The sequence below is a fragment of the Canis aureus genome, chromosome 17, assembly GCF_053574225.1.
Source record: "Canis aureus isolate CA01 chromosome 17, VMU_Caureus_v.1.0, whole genome shotgun sequence".
Classification (NCBI taxonomy): domain Eukaryota; kingdom Metazoa; phylum Chordata; class Mammalia; order Carnivora; family Canidae; genus Canis; species Canis aureus.
In genome coordinates, this window is record NC_135627.1 from 12,528,573 (window position 1) to 12,551,557 (window position 22,985).

At 41.3% G+C, this 22,985-nt stretch overlaps 1 protein-coding gene across 31 annotated transcripts in view; it reads left to right on the top strand.

Annotated features, from left to right (window-relative positions):
* DOCK9 (dedicator of cytokinesis 9) overlaps positions 1-14,506 on the top strand; it is a 279,512-nt gene extending 265,006 nt beyond the window's left edge. For all 31 annotated transcript variants that reach the window (XM_077855103.1, XM_077855109.1, XM_077855120.1 and 28 more), the window contains 5 exons: positions 1,653-1,863; positions 7,829-8,019; positions 10,838-10,938; positions 11,078-11,216; positions 13,227-14,506. In XM_077855103.1, coding sequence (XP_077711229.1) covers positions 1,653-1,863; positions 7,829-8,019; positions 10,838-10,938; positions 11,078-11,216; positions 13,227-13,349 — 765 coding nt within the window. In that variant the 3' untranslated portion in view covers positions 13,350-14,506. The remainder of the gene's footprint in view (positions 1-1,652; positions 1,864-7,828; positions 8,020-10,837; positions 10,939-11,077; positions 11,217-13,226) is intronic.
* Positions 14,507-22,985: the final 8,479 nt, after the last annotated feature.

The following is a 22,985-nucleotide window of genomic DNA, read 5'->3' on the forward strand; positions in this document are numbered from 1 at the left end:
CTTAGATCAAATCACGTCTGATTTGCCTTCTCTCAAACTGTAACCTTTTTCTGGGTCAACTTGTGGCTTTAACCTTATAACCTCTTCTCTGGGCTCTCGTGCATTTTTCTTCCCCCAAATACTGGTCCTCTGCTCCTTCTGCTGATATGTACATACAACTTTGGAAATGAAAGACTAGGGAAATACCACTGAGAAGATAGGCAAGCATGTGTATTTGCACTGCTTTTAAATTGTTTCCACTAAGGAGAGTTATATTTCATAGGTTTGAGTACAGTTAACAGTGATTGGCCACATGGCTGTTTCTAATAGAAGTAATAACTCGTGAATTGTTGTGCTTTCTTAAATTCCAAAGTTTTAGGCATGTTTGCATCTATTTTTCATTTTTCTTCACACACATCCTTGTAGAGAGGACAGTGATGCCTGATAACTTGAGACTGACAAAACCTTCTTGGCCTCATTCATTTGCTGGCCCCAACTCCAGAATTGTCTCCAAATTCTGTGTAGTCATTTGTCAGACCTTCTTTTATTGCCCGCCAAGCTTAAATAGGATTCATATGTGTAAAATTGATTTGTCTCCCTAATAAATTAGCTGTTGTGCTTGTATGGGAAATGCCTACGTTTCATGTTTTGGCAGGTCACAGATGTTAGAGCACCGCTAATTGTAGCGATGCAATTGTAAAAGCATTTGTGTGCTGAGTTCATCAGGAGCTAAACTTACGGTTAGATGAGTCTTAGATTAGTCTGTACCTGTATTAAATTAATTCATCCACATCTGTTTACATCTAATCTGTCTACAGATTAATTACAACTTGAGGTTCTAGGTGTTAAACATTGTTACTAAAATAAACATTTTTTTCTCTAAGCCAAAAATGTAAAAATATAGTTCGGGAACCCAGCAGAAAAATCCACATAGGGAGTCATTCAGCAAGAAAAATACTGTAATGTCTTAAAAAAATTCAAAGTCATGAAAAAAACATGGAGAATTCTAGATTAAATATGATCATTGATTAGGTTCTGGTTCAAACACAAATAGCTACATTTAGAAACTTTAATGGACTGGGTACTGAGTAATATTATGAATTAAATTAATTTTATTAAGTAGAATATATTATGGTCTTGGAGGAGAATGTCCTCATGTTTAGGAGATCCTGGCTGAAGTGGCATGATTGATATAATTTCCTTTGAAATGGTTCAGCTAAAAAAAAAATGTCTATGTGTAAGTATGCATGCACACGTGTATATGAGTGTGTGTATTTGAAACAAAGCATTAGCAATTGTTCTCAGCAGTGGGTATAAGGGTGTTGTACTATTTCAACTTTTCTAAATTTTTCCAAATCATTATTTATTTTAAAAATTTATTTGAGAGAGAGAGGGCACATGCACACATGTCATGAGTGTGGAGAGGAGCAGAGGGGAGGGACAAGCAGACTCCCTGCTGAGTAATGCGGAGACCAAGGGGTGGTCGTGCTTGGTTCAATCTCAGAAGATCATGACTGAGCCCAAATCAAGAGTCAGATGCTTAATCAACTGAGCCACCCAGGCGCTGCTCCAAATCTTTTATTAATAAAAAGTGGAGAGATAAGCTTAGGGGTGCTTGGAAAGAGTCCTTCAAATAGCATTGCACCAATCTCCATTTTTTTATTCATTTAAAGGTCAACCCGAAGGATCTGGATTCTAAGTATGCATACATCCAGGTGACTCATGTGATCCCATTCTTCGATGAGAAAGAATTGCAAGAAAGGAAGACGGAGTTTGAGCGATCTCATAACATTCGCCGCTTCATGTTTGAGATGCCCTTCACTCAGACGGGGAAGAGACAGGGCGGGGTTGAGGAGCAGTGCAAACGGCGCACCATACTGACAGGTACTGTCTCTCCGGCCTCTTCCTTGAAGAGTTACATGCAGACATTAGCCTGGACACTGAGATAAAGAGTTCTCCAGAAGAATCTGGAATCTTGAAGAATAAGGGCCCTTCGAGCTTAGTTAACTTTCCTCACAGATCCGTTTCAGTTTAAATTTATCTTATGCTTACTTTGGAATACTTCTGACCTTTTTCTACTGATCTGTTAGCATTTCCTTCTACTACTAGACCAGAAGTTCATATCCAAAGTCAAGTCACTGGCCCTTTTTAGAATCTGATGAAAGCAGTGGGCCCTTACCTCCTCAGAGTGCTTTTGCACACAATTTCAAGTGATTTACATACTGTCTGAAACCATGTGGACTTACTCCTCTCTAACTAGGCCCAGGGCCCTAAGAGCCCCTGCACACAGTTCTATGGCCCCCTCACAGGAAGGGACCCCTTCCATATCTTTATCACATAGGTCCCAGCATGAACCTGCTCTGAGATTTTAGGCTGAGTGAATAAATGGGATATGAGACTGGAGCCCTTCCACCTCATCTCTGAGAGGTTGGCTGGACAACCTCAGCTTGAATATCTCCACTACCGGGAAGCTCACTGCATTCAGAGGGTATCCATTTGGCTGACTATGTTTGTTTGTTTTTTTAAGGTTTTATTTATTTATTTAACAGAGAATGAGAGAGCACAAATAGGGGGAACAGCAGAGGGTGAGGGAGAAGCAGACTCCCCACTGAGTAGGGAGCCCAACATGGGGCTCAATCCCAGGACCCTGGAATCATGACCTGAGCCAAAGGCAGATGCTTAATCAACTGAGCCATGCAGGCGCCCCTGTGACTAAGTTTTATTAGATCTTTGACACAGTTTAGCCATCAATAACCATTCTCAGAAATGTGTTTTGCATCATTTCCCAGTTCCTAAGAGTTTAGAGTCATCTTGGGAGTCATTTTTACTTTCTTTAGGGGAGCTTGACCCACTTGCTCTTGGATTAGGGTCAGCACCCTGACTAGGATAACCTAAAATAGAACTTTCTTGACTTTAAAAAAAAAAAAAAAATCAGTGAGAAGATCTGCTTAGAAAGCCAGTTATGTCCACATCCAGTATTTCAAAGAGTGATAGTTAAGCTGAACCAGGAAAGCACGCATGGCTTGTCTAGAGGTTGATGTTGCTGGCTGTTCTGCATGGCCAATCATATGGACCCCTGTAATGACCAGTGGAAGGAACACCGTTAAGATGCCACATCTCACATGAGGCTCCTCTCCCACTGCTGAATTGGACACTTTTGATGGGTGAATTTGTATCTCAGTAAAAAAAAAAAGACTATGACTCATTGTAAAATAGCTTAGAATAGTATATTACAGAGAATTTTTTTACCCTTCCTAGGAAGGAACAGAGATAAAAGTTAAAAAAAAAAAAAAGCCTACATTCATAAAGAGCATCTAGTCCTGCTTTTAGAGTAAAGATAATGTGTAAAGCACAATTTTGTCCCTGAAATGGTAGCCCCTCCCCAGATATAAGTGAGTTGTTTTTCTAATGGACACAATAGCAAATTCTCCTTATTAGACAAGATAACTACATTTCTAGGTGGAGTCATTTTGCTAGCTTATGGTGTTTATCTCTATAGCTGTCATGACTTTAAATCACTGCTTATCACACTGTTCCTGGTCCTGCAGCATCAGCATCATCAGGGAACTTAGGAGAAACACAGATTCTCAGGCCCTACCCAGCCCTACTGAATCAGAAACTCTGGGTCTGGGGCCCAGATAGCTGTGTTTAGCAAGCCCCCAGGTGATTGTGGTGCTGCTTCAGTTTAAGCACTGCTGCTTTAAATAAACCAAGTTCACTGATGAGTTAGGGTCAGGATTTTTTATTAGGATTATTCTGCTCAGGTAGCATTACTGATTCATAAACAGTTATTACCATAGGGTGTTTTCTGGCCAGATTTCCTTCAGGGTTACAGTTTACCATTTTGTCAGGAAAATATTTTTGATTAGCTTAACATGAGCGAAGCTCCCTACCTGCCAGAACAGAGGAGACAAAAAGTATCCCCGCTGCAGAGAGAGGTGAAGTAGACATGCAGGTTATTGGCTCGGCTGTGAGGATGAGAACATGGGGGCAGAATAGAGCATGAGCCTGAGTCCTGCAGACCTGGGTCAGTCTTCACTATGTGATCTTGGGCAAGTCACTTACTTTCTCCCTATGCCTTAGGTTCCTCATCTGTAATATGAGAATTACACTACCCACCTTGTGTTAAAGAACTTTGTAAATTATTCCCCAGAGGGGAAAGAATGTATTTACTTTGCTGGATCTTATCCACCATTGAGCCCTTTGCCATTTGAGGTTGCTGATGAGCCAAAGGGGAAAGAAAAAATACAGTTTTAACCCTGAAAGATCTCAAAATATCGAAAGCATAGTATTGAGCAGCATAAAGATTTCAAGAGCAGGTTGTAAAAATGCTAATAAAAACACATAAGCTAGGGGCGCCTGGGTGGCTCATTCAGTTGAGTTGAGTGTCCAACTCTTGATTTCAGCTCAGGTCATGATCTCAGGGTCGTGAGATGGAACCCCACATCAGGCTCCACACTCAGCGGGGAGTCTGCTTAGGATTCTCCTTCTCCTTCTCCCTCTGCCCCTCCCCCTACTTGCTTGAATGCTCTCTCTGTCTCTATAAATAAATAAATAACATCTTTAAAAGCACGTAAGCTCTATACCAACCTTCAGTTGAAGATACACAGAGCAGAATATTCTGAAGACTTTGAACTTGAGAGTTTCCCCTTATGTTATTAAGCCTTTAGGTTCTTCTTCCATTGCTTTGTTTCAGACCAGACCTTTGACTGTCCAGGCTCTGGTGGAGCCCTGGGCCTCCCTGCCCTCTGAACCCGGCAAAGGCTCACTTCCCTGGATAGATCAGCCACTTCACTGCAGTTGTAGGGCCATATGGAACACCTAGTGATCACCCTGCAGGCCCCTTTGCTGTAAATGTCTGAGCCTGCCTCCCTACTTGACCCCTCCCTCCCCCTGTTGTAGAACTGCTGTGGAGATTCTTCCAATCGCTATTCCAGCATCTTCCAAATTCTGCCAAGACTCCCACTCAGGGAAGAAATATTCTCCTGCTCCTCATGTTCTATTCAGTCTTGCCAGACTGTGCAGGCACCCATATCTCTCAGCCATCTCTTCCTCATCCTCCTGAAAGGGCTGCCCAACACAAGGTCTGGCCATTTTTTTTTTTTTTTAGTAACATGATGGCTCGCTTAGTCAGTCATCTAATCCTCCACCATCCAGGCCATTTTGCTCTTTCATTTAGCCATTTGGGTGGTAACACATTCATTAATTCAGAATTTATGGAGCACTGGCAGTGTTCCAACCTGGCATAAGAACAAAATCAAGATCTGTCTAGTCTAAACTCTTCTAGCAGGAGGAGACAGACAATAAGGTATAAACATAATGGTAAATGTACCTGTGCCTTTTGCTTTTGTCTAGGACACACATTCACTTCCAACAATCAGGAATGTGAGATTGACTGGGGAGGATTGCAGTTTAAATGGGGTAGCCGAGGGAGGTGACACTTCAGTCCAGACTTGAAGAAGGTGAGGGGGTAGACCATGTAAACGTCTGGAGGGAGAAGTTGCTGTCAGGGCAAAGACCAGTGATGTGGGTGCTTGTACCCACCACATTCATGGGATGACCAGCAGGCCGGCGTGGCTGGAGCTGAGTGACTCTGAGGGAGAGGAGGAAAGTTGGAGCCAACAAGGAAGGCAGGGGGAGTCCCAGCTCTCATGGACCTGGTGGCTCAGACACGGCTCTCAGTTTTCTGTATTATACTCTCCTTTGCTCCTCTAAGTCTCCAGGTACTATCACAACACTCAGGAATTTTATGCTGAGTGAAATCCATATAGCCCATGGACACTTCACAAACATCTTTGAAATTAGTTTTTCTTTCTGAAACAATGGTGCTATTACAACATAGCACTCAAAAATACTGTGATTATACCAATCATGTGTGTTTTGAAATGGCTAGTAGCCTTATGAAACACTTCCACAGTACTTACAAATCCACTGCAGTGGCACTTATCTATAAAGCACTTTCTGTGGGGGCGTCTCGGTGGCTCAGTGGGCTAAGCATCTGCCTTCAGCTCGGGTCATGATCCCAGGGTCCTGGGATTGGAGCCCCGTATTGGGTTCCCTGCTCAGTGAGGAGCCTGCTTCTCCCCATTCATGCTCTATCTCTTTCTCTCGCAAATAAATAAAATCTATATATAAAAAAAAAAAACACTTTCTGTGCACATCCAAGTACACCTCTGGTTCCCTGTCTGGAAAACAGCAAGGCCCGGTTCTTGTCACACTATCAAAGAAGTGTTAAATTCAAAGAAGATTTATCAATCCTAGTGCTATAATTTAAAAACTGTATCCATAAGGAATATAAAAGAAATAGGAGAGTAGACCTTTGGCCTTAGATTGATTAAAAACAAAACAAAACAAAACAAAAAACATTTAGGAGACAGAACATAAAGACTCCTAACTCTGAGAAACGAACTAGGGGTGGTGGAAGGGGACGAGGGCAGGGGGTGGGGGTGAATGGGTGAGGGCACTGAGGGGGGCACCTGAGGGGATGAGCACTGGGTGTTATTCTGTATGTTGGTAAATTGAACACCAATAAAAAATAAATTTATTAAAAAAAAAAGAAAACATTTAGGGTCTAGAATAAGTCTGTAGGGGTATGACAGTCAAAGCTGCATCAGGTTAAACACCTCTCACTTTTCCGGACCCTGGATGGCCCATCTGAACTGTGCACTACATGGTGCTGGCCCTGTTTTCTCATTTTGTCCTTTCTAAGTAAACTCTCCCCAGCCACTTATTAAATAGCAGTGATCCAAACATAACACTCCCATCTTACTTTTTGTTAAAAAATAAAAGAAGCTGTTAAGCCTATTCATGTCTATTCATAAATATATATTAAATAGATATTATAGATACTCATATATCATGTAAAGCAGCAAGTTAGAAATGTGACACAGACCCAAATTAGAACCAGCCATTAATCTATTCATTTTTAAACTAACTCTTTGGTGTTGATATGTTCAGATATTTTGTTGTGATAAATGAAAAACAATACTGATTGGCTTTTTGTAGGAAAAAAGTACAAGAAAAAATAAATATTTTTGTTTCTGTTTTTTATTCATTTATGTTTCAAAATATATTATTAGTGTGATTTCAACAGTTTGTGAATTTCTGGTTCATAAAATACTTTGCTTGGAAATATATTCTCACTTGATATTTTTCATGAATTTCTCTGATTTGTGCAAACTCAAGCATGTGATTCAAAGATCTATGGAGAAATAATCTTCTCAAGGATATGTTTACGGAACAGTTTTCAGGACTTAAAATCTGTTCTGTGATATCTCAGAACTGTGTACTGTTCTTTATATCTTCCAAGCCATCTTATAGTAGCTCTTTCAAATCTCACAACTTCAAGGAAGGTAAAGCATTTATGGTTAAAAAAATTGAGCAGGGGGCAGCCTGGGTGGCTCAGCGGTTTAGCACCACCTTCAGCCCAGAGCATGATCCTGGAGACCCAGGATCGAGTCCCACGTTGGGTTCCCTACATGGAGCCTGCTTCTCCCTCTGCCTGTCTCCACCTCTCTCTCTCCTCTCTGTATGTTCTCATGAATAAATAAATAAAATCTTTAAAAAAACAAAAATTGAGCAGGGAATGATAAAGTAATTTCTTCAAACACACACTTCTCACACTAAAGGTTAAAAGGACCCAACTCTCTTGTCTTCATATGATACAGCCTGTCATTAAACATATGCAGAGATAAAGGAAGGCAATAGTCTGTTCCACAAAATACTGGCATGTGCCTTTGGCAAGCTTTGGGTTCCTTATCTATAAAATGAAAATACTAAGTACTTCTGCCTCAATAATAATAAAGATTGTGCAAGCTGCAGAATAATTCTGGGATTCATTCCTCTACAGCAATACACTGCTTCCCTTATGTGAAAAAGCGGATCCCCGTCATGTACCAGCACCACACCGACCTGAACCCCATCGAAGTGGCCATTGATGAGATGAGTAAGAAGGTGGCCGAGCTCCGGCAACTGTGCTCCTCAGCCGAAGTGGACATGATCAAACTGCAGCTCAAACTCCAAGGCAGTGTGAGCGTTCAGGTGAGCCAAGTGCTGGGCAAAGCAAACCCCAGGGCAAAAGGTGCAAAGGCTCATCTGGACCTTGGTAAATTTCAATTCCAGCAAGGTCAAGTGTAGCTTCCTATCTTACCTGGTGATCCCAGTTACCTTCTAGTATCTATGCAGTTTCCTCTGATACCAGAGGGGGGCAGTAGAATGAAGTCCCCCACCTGACCCAACTTGTAAGGGTGTCCCCTGAGCTGTCTGAGAGACAGCTCTCCACACCAACCTGTTTTTTCAGTTTGGGAAATTCTAGGGGCCTAACCAGAAGCATCAAGACTCTTCTAAATATAAAGAAGTGTACATAGCTGTAGGTTTCCTTACAAAACTGTTGTTTTCTGGTTTCTATAAAAATCATATCTGAAAAAGTACCCTAAGTTTCACTCTCTTAATGATATGTTTTGACTAATAGAAATTCTTCATTTTAGTATAACTCAATTAATTAATTTTTCCTTATTGGAAAATTAATATTTCCTTAAAAGAAATTAATATTTCCTTTCCTTAATTGGTAGCATTTTTGTGTTCTCTCTAAGAACTTGGTTCTTAAATCTGTCTCAAAAGCAGTCTATGTTTCCTTCCTTTATTTAGCATTCCTATATAGAGCTGCAATCCATCTAGAATTGATTTTTGTATGTATAACAGATAAGGGACAAGATACATTTTTTTCCATTTAGCTATCTAAGCAACGTGCACCATTTATGGAGAAGATCGTCTTTGATCTAAGTCCTGATTACACATATGTGTCCAGTTGTGAAAATTTAACAAGCTATACACTCATGATAGATGTACCTTTTTGTTTGTATATTATACTTCAAAATACCTGATTTTTAAGTATCTTATATGATTTCCTAGGAAATTGGTAAATGTTAAATCACCTTCTTCTAGTGATTAGTATGCTTCTTACTTTGATTTTAAGAATATATATAAAATTCTAGCATATGCTTTACATGCACACACATACATATACACCTATCCTTATATCCAGTCTTTTCTCTTTCAAAATGGGTGCATTTATGAAAGTTGCATGTGGACTGTAATGTGTGTTTAGGGGTTTTTTGGTTCATTTTCTAGAATCAGTTCTTGTCACCTTTTTATCAAATCCATACTGGTTTGTTGCCTAATGTTTTCTAAATGTTATTCACCACAAAAGTACTTAACATGTTTCAACCTCTTCCCTCATGATCTGAAAGACTTAAATACCAAAATAAGTTATCAAGTGAATATGATAAATATTCCAGCACATGAGTGATTACATAATGGGGTCAGAGGTCACAATTTTCTGTAGCTAAAAAACAAAACCACTCAATAACATAGCTTAGGAACATCCAGCCTCTATCAGAACACCAGCAGAGGGGTGTGGCTCCAGTAAAGGGTGAGGCTGGACAGAGCAAGCTTTCTAAAGGGCAAAATGTGCCCTGCCATTTAACAGTGGCCTTAGAGTTTTATAAATAACCAGTCATCTTAAAAAGCAAAGATCATCATTCCATGATAAGGAGATTTTTATACACGTGTGCCCACCAAGGTAATAATAACAAAGTTGCAGCCATAGGAAATGAACTTTACCATTTTATTTCTATATTTCTGTAATTTTTTCATTAAGAGCCTCTCTGGGGTTGCTCTTATTTTTTTTTAATTTATATTTATTTATGATAGTCACAGAGAGAGAGAGAGAGAGAGAGAGAGAGAGAGAGAGAGGCAGAGACATAGGCAGAGGGAGAAGCAGGCTCCATGCACCGGGAGCCCGACGTGGGATTCGATCCCGGGTCTCCAGGATCACGCCCTGGGCCAAAGGCAGGCACTAAACCGCTGCGCCACCCAGGGATCCCGTGGGGTTGCTCTTATATAGGACAGAGCCATCAGGGTGGCTGTACTCCAAGATCTGATTATGTTAGACCTTATGAAGTCTTGTCAGCTTTTCTCTTTACATGCCCTTAAAATTATTGAGTAGATTCTGTTATTTTGGATAACTGGTCATTTCGGTCATGTTCAAGTCGTTAACATACAACACCACTCCATGAAACACCAGTGTGATGACACCTGCAGTCGTCACAGAAGGTTAGCTAGTTGTTCCTGTCTTGAAGGGCCTACTTCCCACCACTGTGGCCAAGCTGTTTCTCACGCTGTCTCAGAGGCGTGGGGCTTTCTCCTTCCCATCCAGTGGGTCTAACCTTCCTGCTCTACACATACCCATGTATCTTGACTTACCCAACTACAGAGAACTCTTTTGAGAGATGCTGGGTTCTGGTTCACTCCTTTGTTGCTAAATGCCCCTAATCTTTGGCATTCCAGCACATTTCAAATGGTTACTTCATTTGAAGGTAGCAAGTCAGTTTGCTCATGCCTGTCTATACAGTTCAAGGAGGTAAATGGTTGGTTTTTAAAAACTGGCCAATATACTATATTTATATTCTTCAGTTTTTCACTGAACTCACCAGATGGACCTTTAGTTCAGTATAGAGTAGCACAAATAACAGTGGGAAGACTTGGGCTCTGATCTTTGGTGTTTTACTTATTGGATGTTAAACCTTGAAAAGATGGGTCAGTTTTCCCAACTTTGCTTATTCCTTCATAAAGTGTGCCACCATCTCAAGTGCCCTGATGATGTCTGAAGTGATAAAATCAAATGACATGTAACAAAAAAGGCTTTATTTGTGGTTTCGTCTTTTGGATTGTCAGTTCCTAGAGGGTAGGGGTCATAACTAACTCAAACAACATTTTTAGAACCTGACAACTGAAACCAAATCAATGATAATGGTCATTTTTATTCGAACATAATTTTAAATCTTTGTTCTTTATCTAGGTCAACGCAGGTCCACTAGCATATGCCCGAGCTTTCTTAGATGACACAAACACAAAAAGATACCCTGACAACAAAGTGAAGTTGCTTAAAGAAGTTTTCAGGTAAAACACACTGGAAATGTCTTTCTCTCTTCAAATAGCAGTCATTTCTATGCTCATTCAAGAAAGAGATACTACCTATTGGGCTCACTCTTTATCCTCAACACCCTTTTCTTTATTTCCCCCTCTCATACCATTTTAGGCAATTTGTGGAAGCTTGCGGTCAAGCCTTAGCAGTAAACGAGCGGCTGATCAAAGAGGACCAGTTAGAGTACCAGGAAGAAATGAAGGCCAACTACAGGGAGATGGCAAAAGAGCTTTCTGAAATCATGCATGAACAAGTAGGTGCCATGCTGGCATTCTCATTGTTATTAGTAGGCACACATTAATTGGGCTCTCAGATACACCCTGTAATGGCCTAAACCTTCTAGAATTTTAATATCTAAAGAATAACATAGCATGCTACATCCTGCTACTTTCTGAATACAGGTTACTTGGGGAATGGCTACCAACTCACCCACCTGTTACTAGCCAATATGACCAGGGGAGAGCACCACCCACCTCCCTTGTGTCACTCTCAAAGATGACCATGGTTTGAAGCTCTGTCCCTCCCCACCCTAATCTAGTTCAAAACAAAAACAAAACTCACATAAGAAAGAAATACCCATATTTTTTCTAAAAACTTTTTTATTAACCCAATCCTTTGAAAGACCAAAATTTACCAGCCTAGTTTAAGGAATTTTTTGTTGCATTAAATGTCTTTAGTCACTTAAAAAAAACAGCTGTTCAGATTTTGACTATTTACCACTGACTTGGGAGCCTCAGTGGATTCTTCATGGCTACTCCCCATCATTACGGGCATCTTTCCCAGTTACACTGCTACTGTCACCTTCCTGCAGGAGTTCCTTTCATTAGGATTAGTCAGAGGGGACAGCTGGCCAGGCAGCTGAGTGAGTGTCAGCAGCTGCCAGAGTACTGCTTTCTTAGGAGTCCATTCGGTATCAACCACAGTGACTTCTTCCAAGTCATGAGGCCAGTCTTCATAGTTAATGTTAGCGCCTCCATCACGCATAACTACTTTTATCTGTTCCTTACCTAATTGTCTTTCAGTCTTGCAAACGGAAGCCAGGACTACTTGTGTCAGTCAGTTAACCTATCATGTGATGACCTAGTTAGGAAAGTCTGTCACAGGAAACTAACTTAAATGTCCACACTTTAACTTGTTTGCTTTTTTTCCTCCTCCATGCTAACACAATCAGATGGGATGGTAATGTCATTTTTTAATTTTATCTTTCTGAACCTCGATAAACTGCCACACATAGTGTTAGGACTGTGTTTGAACAACTGCAGATGTTGGCATGAGGACAGTGTGTTTGCAAAGGGGAGGTACCCTCTTCTGGATACTGAGAAAAGTAGGAAAAAATTGAAATGATGAAAGAAATAAATAGGTGACTAATTAAGCAGAAAGGGATGGTCTCGTGGGGGCAAGTTTTTGGAGAAAACTCAAGGTCTTTTCTACAGAGCTTGCAGATTCCTATAGAACAGGGAGTTTGATCAGTGGGTGTCAGCATTTGGCACAAGAAAAGATGAAAGGAAAAAAATTATGGACTGATAATGATAAAACAAACTCCCACGTTATTTGGACCTTGAGCAGAGTGCTGTGCTCTAAACTTGAACATTCCATTATCTCAACAACTGTGAATATTAAACACTTTAGAACCCTTAAGCAAGAAAAGGTTGTAACCTGGAGTAGACTTGCTTTTAGCTTTTCCAGGGGAGCCTCTGAATGTGTATTTTCTTCTCAGTTTCCACCTAGCAGTAGGTCAAGGCTTGCCCCTAGAATTCTCCCCTGCATTACTGAGTGTGAAGAGACTTGTCCAGGGTCAGAGGGGCAGCGGCCATCTCCTTCCCAGGATGGAAATCCATAAGGCTCTGAGAAAAGGAGCCAGTAGAGAAACGGAAGAGTATTCAGTATGCTAAGTTTTCAGTTTTAAAAAAAACTTTTCCAAGGGACAAGGCTAGGTCGTGTCCCTGCCAAGTATGTGTAAGACCGCCTTCACCGCCTTATCACCTAGTGAGTCTAGAAGGCTCCATTCACTGATTTGTAAGGGAAACGAAACTGGTTGTTCTTGACTTCCTCCTTGTAATCCTGATCTGAAAAAGGTCATTTGCTACATGAACTGACACAATCCCCCTGCAAACTGCCAAAGCCAAGCTCCCTGGGCATGCATGCCATCATTTCGGGTAACAGTGACCATTGGGTGATACCCTGTGTCACATAAAACACACCATTTTGAGAAATGTCACTAGGGGCATTACACTTGGGTAACGTTGTGTTTCTGTGCCTCAAGATTTGCCCGCTGGAGGAGAAGACGAGCGTTTTACCGAATTCCCTTCACATCTTCAATGCCATCAGTGGGACTCCAACAAGCACCATGGTTCACGGGATGACCAGCTCGTCCTCAGTTGTGTGATTTTGCCTCACAGGCCACATGTGGGGACTCGCTTTGTCATTTGCAAACTCAGGATGATCTCCAAAGCTAATCACTGGGCTCATGCAAGACCTGGGAAAGACCGAGCACAAGGAGAAGTGAAGGTGGATGGGAGAAGAAGGAAATAAAGAACTGTTATTATTTCATAGCAGATTTTCTAGAGGAGTCATGAGAGGGTGCACATATTTTTTTAAATCTTGTTGGCAATATTCCAAGTTTTCATTATGTCTTAACAGAGGTGTGTGATGGACTCTCTTAAGCTGGAGTGAGGTTTTATTCTTCCTTACAAGAGTAGTATTAAAATAAATGGCCTCAAGAAAACAAGTGTTCTGGAATGTACATAGCAGGGACAGTAGCACTGAAATTGAGGCTGGAGTATCCTCCACCTCTAGGCTAAGCTGGAGAATCTTGAAAATATTTTTTTTTTCCTGTGGCACATTCAGGTTGAATACAAGAACTATTTTTGTGACTAGTTTTTGATGACCTAAGGGAACTGACCATTGTAATTTTTGTACCAGTGAGCCAGGAGGTTTAGTGCTTTTATACTCATAGACTTGCATTTAAAAAACATGAAAGCTTAAGAAACTACATGAGCTTAAAACTAGTCAAGCAGTTTAGAACCAAAGGCCTCTATTAATAAACAAAACTATGCTAAAAATTTAAAAGTAGTACAGTATATTGTTATGTACATAGTTTGTTAATACAGTCTCTCATTCTGTACATACATTTCTACATTTTTAATACTCTTCACATCAGCTTCTGCATTAAGTTCAATTGTGACAAACTTGTGCCGCTCTTAGTATATGCAATATACTTGACTTTACTGTTTTATCCTTGTACATAAAAAAGTGCAATATGGAGATGTATACAGTCTTTGCTATGTTAGGTTTATAAACTATTTTAAAATTTTCATCCTTTTGCCAAAGTGGTGGAGTATGTAATTGGTAAATCATAAATCCTGTGGTGAATAGTGGTGTACTTTCAAACTTTCACCATGTTATATTTTCTTTTGAGACATTAATTTAGTAATTTTATATTTGGGAAAATAAAGGTTTTTAATTTTATTTAACTAGAATCTCTGCCCTGCTGTAATTAAACATTCTGTACCACATCTGTATTAAAAATAACATTGCTGATTTTCTGGTAGTGAATATTGGGTATTTATTATTGACAGTCCTAGGAGGAGCAGGATATTGGAGTGCCTGGGGGTGAAATAATATGGTATATGAAATGTGCTTTAAAATACTAGAGAAAAAAAGAAAGAGTAGAAACAGGATGGACAAATGTTGGTAATTGTTGAGGCAAGGATATATGGGTACATGTACCCATGGGTACATGGGGAATCATTAGACCATTTTGTCTGCTGCTGTGTATGTTTCCATGATACATATTTCAAGAGGAAGGTCTAGGCATCGCATCTGCCAGAGGATTTGCATAGATGTACTGTTGCACCATGGTCTGGCTCTGAATTCTACCAGTTATTGCCAGCTGTGTGTAGACACCTTATTGCCTCTGGCTTTTCTCTTCAACTCTTATCAAGAGTTCCATCTTCATCAGCTTCCTTGCTTTTTTTTTTTTTTTTTTTTTGAGATGAATACTCAGAGACAAGGTGGTCATTGATCCCAACAGTGCATTTGCAGCCATGTGTGCACATACTCTTTGCGACCTCCATCATCACAAAGAAAACCATGTCAAGTGACAGCTCTCATTGCACATGCTGGTCCTGCCTCTGGCGTGTCCAGTGACTAGTAGGTGAGTTCATTTTCACCCAGCTCCATATATTTTCAATGATGACAGGAAGAGGAGTCTTTCCACAAGAAACAAAATAGTTGCTTTTTCTGCTTGAAGGGTTTTCAAGGCTGCTTTTTACATAACCAGTTGAGGAAAGAAAATATGATGCACATCTTGAACACCCAGATGCCAAGGATCTTTTGGCATCTTTGAAACGTTCTCAGTCAGTGATGAGGTTGTATTTTACAGATGGAGACAAGGTCATGAAGAAGAGATGGCAAAGCAACTCACCAGAGTCTGCAGCCCATCAATTAGTGGATCAAGATTTAGAGCTTAAGAAAATTTTCTATGTAGGTTTGGCCCAAGTTTCTGACCTCCCCAGCACAGTGTAATAAACCTTGACTCTAGCATCAGCAGGAATGAATATAACAGTGTGCCTCCTTTGTCACCGAGCTGAATTTCCTGGTCATAACTGCCTTGTTTAGAAACCATAAAATTCAAGTCACCAAGTAGTAAGATAAATATGTCTGGAAAGTGCTAACTTGCTATCACTTCATTAAACTTGAAGAATAATTTGTACAGATGCCATGTCAGATATGATTCAGCTTGGAAGGTGACCAACCCTTATTTATTACAATAGCAGAGAAAGGAGCCATCTCCTAATTAAGGACATCCACTACTGACCATGCAACAAAGCACATTCGTACCAATTAAAAATCTCATTTTATATAAATTTTTATTTTGGCATAAAGTTACATAGTAAAGTAGCAATTTATTAGGAATATTTTTTAACATTCAAAAGTCTTTATTGCTATTTTTTAGTAAATTTTTTAGTGTTTCCCGTAGATCTTTCCTTTTTCTATTGAGATGAAATATATATATCAAATTTACCATTTGAACTATTTATAAGTATACAGTTCAGTGTCATTAAGTAGAATTGTGCAACCATCATCACCATCCATTCACAGAACTTTTTCATCATCCCAGACAAAAACTCTGTACTTGGTAAACCAGAACTCCTTATTCTCCCTCAGGAAAATATTTTGAAGTAACTTTGGAATTAAAACTCTACTTAGGGGATACCTGAGTGGGTCAGTAGGTTTAGTGTCTGCCTTCGGCTCAGGTCATGATCTCGGGGTCCTGGGTTCCAGCCCTGCCATCACGCTCCCTGCTCAGTGGGGAGTATGCTTCTTCCTCTTCCTCTGCCCCACCCACCACTCGTTGCATGCTTTCTCTCTCAAATAAATAAGATATTTTTTATAAAAAAAAAAAACTCTAGTTAAAAAAAAACTCTAGTTAGTATCTTAGGAATATTTCCTACCCAGAACTAACCAGCTCTAGGTACTATACATAAATAGAGCCAGCCTCTTGCATGGAAAAGGCTGCTGAAAATAAGGATGTAACTTGAAAGGTCCCTCCATAGAGACTTGCTTAACCATGTGACAGAGTTACTTAGTATAGAAACTTAGTATAGAAATTTCCACCAACAGGGGATTGCTTGCATAAGTTAAAGTACATCCACACAGAGTACTATGTAGCTATAAAAAGGAATTAAGAATATCTGTACCTGCTATGGAATGATTTTCAAAATGCCGTAAGTAAAAACCACAAACGGAAAAGTAAATAGTATGCTACCCATTATTTAAGAAGGGAAGGATATATACATAAGTAGATTTTGTTTCTGCTTCTTTATATTTTTATTTATCTATCTAAAGATTTTATTTATTCATGAGAGACACAGAAAGAGAGAGAGGCAGAGACACAGGCAGAGAGAGAAGGAAGCTCCATGCAGGGAGCCTGATGTGAGACTTGATCCTGGGACTCCAGGATCACGCCGTGAGCTGAAGGCAGGTGCCAAACCGCTGAGCCACCCAGGCATCCCTGTTTCTGCTTTTTTAGATGGAAAGTAAAAGTGAGAAAAAAAAAAGCTTGAAATTATTGCCTTTTAGAGGAAGAGAGACAATGATATATATATAGGCGACACAGAAGATAGACCTAAGCACAATTTGCTCTATAGATTTGGCTTAAGAACCATGTGAATGGGGATCCCTGGGTGGCGCAGCGGTTTGGCGCCTGCCTTTGGCCCAGGGCGCGATCCTGGAGACCCGGGATCGAATCCCACATCAGGCTCCCGGTGCATGGAGCCTGCTTCTCCCTCTGCCTGTGTCTCTGCGCCCCCCTCTCTCTCTGTGTGACTATCATAAATAAATTTAAAAAAAAAATTTTTAAAAAAAAGAACCATGTGAATGTTTACATATTCTTAAAATACTTTTTTAATTCTTAAAAATTAAAAGCCAAATGAAATGAATGAACATAATTATATATCAAATTGGTGACAGAAGCACAAGGAAATACTTCAAATGACTTTAAGATAGAGAAATTTCACTGTGTATTCCTAGTGGATTATACCCAAAGACAAAAATAGGGACAACAAATAAATGATTGGCTAATAAACAAGAACCATTTTCAGTAATTGTTCTGTTTGTGGAAGTGGTATACTGTTTTGGTGAAATTGGATTGTTATTCTGAGACTCTTCTATATTTATTACTGGAGAAAGTAAGTGAGTAATTATATTGATATCTTTGGGAACCAAGTTTTTGGCATGAGAGGAAAGTTGCATCTTTAAGACCAAAGAGACTACATTAAAACTCTTTCATTCAAATTTGATGTGGAAATGCCAACTTGAATTCATGATATATTTATCTTAAATCCACACTTACATGCTTATTTCCTAGCTTGGTTTACAGAAAAGTCCTAAAAACAATGGCCAAGCCAGTAGCTAGTGAGCACCCCTAAGTCCCAAACTGTGGTCTCTAAATACCTTTCCTACCAGAAGGATCCAGAACTCCCCAAAGAATGGCTGGTTCCAGATTTAGGACATAAATAGTCCAAGATGAGTCTGGAGCATCTTTTCATATCAGACGTCCAGGGACTGGCAAAAACACCTGGGGCTCCGTCAAAAGACTTTAAAGAAGCTCCTTCAAGCTAGTAGCTAGACATGGAGTGAATATCAACATGGATAATAGCAATGGATTGGAAATATATAATTAAATTCATGAGCTCAGGATGATACTAGAAAATTTTTAAAAAGGAAAACTAGTAACTATTGAAGGAGTTAATATCACCAGAGAAAAACAAAAATATGCCTTGTGCCTTGTGATGGAAGTGCACACCCCACCTGTGATGGAGTCTTACCAAAAACTCTAATGCGAATCTGATGAAGTCCCTAAATCTACCAACTCCCCAGGAAATACAGGGCACAGAGGAACATGTTAAATGATACCAAAGGAAATGCAGTCAGTAAAATCCATTTCTGTGGAAAGCTTTTAGGACAGACAACCTGGTTTCTACAGTAAATTCTAAGAAAAAGATGGAGAGAAGACCTGTGTATTAAAAGAGATTCAGTGTTCTCTTGATATGGGATATCTACTATAAAAAATACATAGACTTTTCCTATTCCTTCCTCTAAATACAACCAAAAATCTTGGATGTCAAATACCTTTCAGAAAAGAGGAACATAAGACTCTGAAAGCAGACCATCTAAGGACCTTGGGACTCAAAGAATGATACAGTGTTAAGTTCCCCAATTTTGTATTGCCTCCTATAGCTCATATTTGGAGACAAAACAGCAACATGGAAAAACCTATAGGCAGAGACAAAAAAAGACCAACACCACTTCACACCCATTATGATGGCTATTAAGCCACTACCCCCAAAAATGTTGGTGAAGATGTGAAGAAATTGGAACCTACTTGCATTGCTGATGGGAATGTGAAATTGTGCAGCTGCTGTGGAAAATAGTACAGTGGTTCCCCAAAAATTAAACATAAAATTACCATGTAATCCGGTAATCTCACTTTTTGAGATACCCCCAAAAGAATTGAACGTAGGGACTTGGAACAGATGTTTGTACATCCATGGCCATGGCAGCATTGTTCACAACAGCCAGAAGGTGGAAGCAACTCAAGTATCCATTGATGGATGAATGAATGAACAAAATGTGATGTGCATATACAACAGAATATTATTCAGCCTTAAAAAGGAAGGAAATCTGACACATGCTACAGCATGGATGAACCTTAAGGACATTGTGTTCAGTGAAATAAGCCAGACACAAGAGGACAGATACTGTAAGATCCCACTTAAATGAAGTATCTAGAGTGGTCAAATTCTAGAGACAGAACATAGACTGGGGGTTGCCAGGGGCTGGGGGAAGGAGAAAGGGGAGTAGTGTCTAACTGGTACTGAGTCATTTGGGTAAGATGAAGATGGTGTTGAGATGGATGCTGGTGATGGCTGCACAACGATGTGAATGAACTTAATGCCACCGAACTGTTTTTAAATAGTTAAACATTTTTTAAACGGTTGAAATATAACTTCCATGTTATGCATAATAAACCACAATTTAAAAAGAAAAATGGCAGAAGCTTGCTGCCTAGCCAAAGATAGAAAAAAAGGGAAGCCTACCAAGACAAAAATTTTTAAGCGATCATTTATTTAGAGAGCGCACATGCACACATGAGCCAGGGGGAGGGGCAGAGAGAGAGGGAGAGAGAGAAGCTCAAGCTGAGTCTGCACTGGGAGAGGAGCTTGATCTCATGACCTGAGCCGAAATCAAGACTCAAACTGAGCCACAGGTGTCCCTACCAAGACCAATTTTTTACAACAGTAGTGGCTCTACTCCAGCCAACACCATAGAAAAAACTGCAGCCTCTCCCACACTCAACCAGCAATGGCGGAACAGGAAGCCGAGGCTCAACACCCTCGCTGGGTTGGCATTGGAAAAGGCCTGAAAGGAGCCAGGACTTTCTTCAGGGCTGGCCTAGCGACAATGCCACCCCTGGAATGCCCGTGGGCACCAGTAGGAGCCTAGACTTGATAGCAAAAGCATGATCCATAAAAGGACAAATTGATGAATTGAAGCTCATCAAAAGTAAAAACTTTTGCTCTGAGAGAATTCCATTAAAGAAGATAAAAATACAGATTGGAAGAAAATATTTGCAAACCAGTATAGCTGACAAAGGACTAAATCTAGAATATATAAAGTACACTCAGAACTCAAAAGTTAAAACAAAACAAAACAAAACAAATCCAATGAGGACATGGGCAAGAGACTTGAAACATTTCCCTGGAGAGGATTTGCAGGTGGCAAATAAGCCCATGAAACGGTGGTCAGCAATATTAGCTGTTAGGGTAACGCAAATCAGAGCCACAGTGAGAAAGTACTACACACCTGTCAGAATGACTAAAGTCAAGCATAGTGACACCACCAGGTAGGTGCTGGTGAGCATGTGGAGAAACTGGATCTCTCATAAATTGCCGCTGGGAAAGGAAAACGATGCTACCGTTCTGCCAAAACAGCTTAAAAAGCCAAGTGTGTAACCACCTTCTGTTTCAGAAATTGCACTCTTAGATGTTTGTCCAGAGAAAGGAAGCCTTACATTTACACAAAAGCCTGTGCACAAATGTTTATAGCAGTTTTATATGATAGCCCCAAACTGGAAACGACATGGATACTCTTTACCAGGCAGATGGGTAACTGGGTGGTGGTGCACCCAGGCATCCAGGCCGAGGAGTGCCGAGCAGGGACACGGAACCAGGTGCTGACACACCCGACGGGTGACCTGTGACTCTCGAGAATTATGCTGAGTGAAAAGAGCCAGTTCTAAAGTTGCATGCGATATGATTGCATTTATTCCATTTATTCTGGAAATGACAAAATTATAGAAATGGAGAACAAGCAGATTAGTGGTTGCCAGGGATTAAAGGGGCGGGACGGGAGGGGAAGGGCCAGTGTGAGGAGTCTCCAAGGCTGCTTGCTGCCTGCCCCGTCCTGTCTCCTGCCAGCCATGCACTCCCTCTGCCGGAATGGGCTGTGTTGTCTTTACTGGGATCGTCTGAGCCAAGACCACAGCTATATCAGCAGAGTGCATGTGGCACTCAAGCTCGCCCTCAAAGTGACCAGGCTCTGCTTAGAGTCTTGGAGACAAGTGCCCATCACATGTTGCAGTGAAGCTTGACCCCACTCTAAGCAAACTGGTCTCACAGTGGTAGGAAAATGATGAAGTTACCATCCCCCAACTCAATCTTTGATCTTCCTCTATGCACAGGGACTGCATGCACATCCCCATTCACTCATCTGACTTAACCTCATGTGACAAGTCTGGAGGCACAGAGTTTGGAGGGCACATTTGTCATTTCCTTTGCACTTGGGTAGTTTGCAATGGCATCAGTGCAATCTGACCTAGCAAGTTTCTGGGTATTGCAGGCCTTGGGATGGAGCCTGAGAACCTGCCCTGTTACCAGCCACACAATCCCCCTGGCCAAAGTGTCCATCACTTCACATTGCTTTTTTTTTTTTAATTCCTGAGAGACACAGAAACGCAGAGACATAGGCAGAGGGAGAAGCAGGCTCCCTTGGGGAGCCCCATGTGGGATTCAATCCCAGGACCCCAGGATCACGACCTGAGCCGAAAGCAGACACCCAACCACTGAGCCACCCAGGTGCCCCACTTCCCATTCCTTTTTAGCAACTGATGGGAGCAAAGGCTAGACCGTTAGAACTTTAATACTGTGTGTTGCTCAGTGTTCACAGGAAACCACGGCCTCTCTGTTACTTGGTGTGGTGGGCTGAATGATAGCCCCCAAGGGGGACGCTGTCCTGAATCGCCCGGTGGGCCAGTGTAGCCAGCAGTCCTTAGAAGAGGCGCGCAGTGGGAGTGAGAGAAGGAAAGTGTCAGGATGGCAGCTGCAGATACGGGGTTAATGCCCTTGTGAGACGGAGGAAAGGCCCAGGCCAAGGGATGTGGACAGCCTCTAGAAGCTGCAAAGGACAAAGAAACGAATTCTGTCCTGGACACTCTGGAAGGAAGCCTGCCAACATCTTCACGTTAGCCCAGTGAAACCGATTTTGGTTTCTGAGTGTGAGATCATAAATCCATGTTGTTTTCAGTCTCTAAACTCGCGGTGAATGGTTACAGCAGCAATGGGAAACTAATACACCTGGTATTGTTTTAACCAGCGAATTACATGAGTCCCACCTCCAGAGACAGTGAAGTTCCATAAAGCCACCTTCTCTTCCTGGGGACGCCAGTTTGCTCTGGGTGGGGCTGTCCTTGCTGACATCTGAATGGACTGCTGTGTCTCAAACGGCCCCATCTCCTCTGTCCAGGGATGTCATCCCAGTAGACGGATGATAACTGTTTTTAGGAAATTTTCACACAGGCCTGAACCACAGAATCAGTGCAGCCCCCATGGTTTGGACATGACACCTCATTTGGGCAGGGACCATTCACCCTCCCTCATACGGACCTCCCCTCTAACCTCCAGCTGGACTCCAGGGCTCTTTTTATTCCCATTTGCAAGGAGAACAGCTTCACCTAGTAGAGAATCCAAACGGCACAGAAGTATATAAAGACAAAACTGCCGGGACGCCTGGTGCTCAGTCGGTTAAGCATCTGCCTTTGGCTCAGGTCATGATCCCAGACCCTGGGATAGAATCCCATGTCAGGCTCCTTGCTCAGCAGGGAGCCTGCTTCTCCCTCTCTCTCTGCCTGCCGCTGCCCCTGCTTGTGGTGCATGCTTGCTCTCTCTCTTTCTCTCTCTCTCACAAATAAAATCTTTAAAAACAAAACTGCTGCAATTCACCCAATAAAAGCAGCCTCCTCTGCGGGTCTTTCCCTACACGTGGCCATGTAGATCGCCGTGTGTGACTCGACGTTAACGGGAGCTGCTCGTTGATGTTATTTGCTAACCCGTTTCCATCTCCCACGTCTGGGAAAGCCTCTGAAGCACTCCGTCTAAGTCTAAATCTTAAGGAGAAAACCCTGCACCACCTAAATCATGTTCCAGTGCGCCAGTCCACAACAACCGTTTGGATCGTCTAC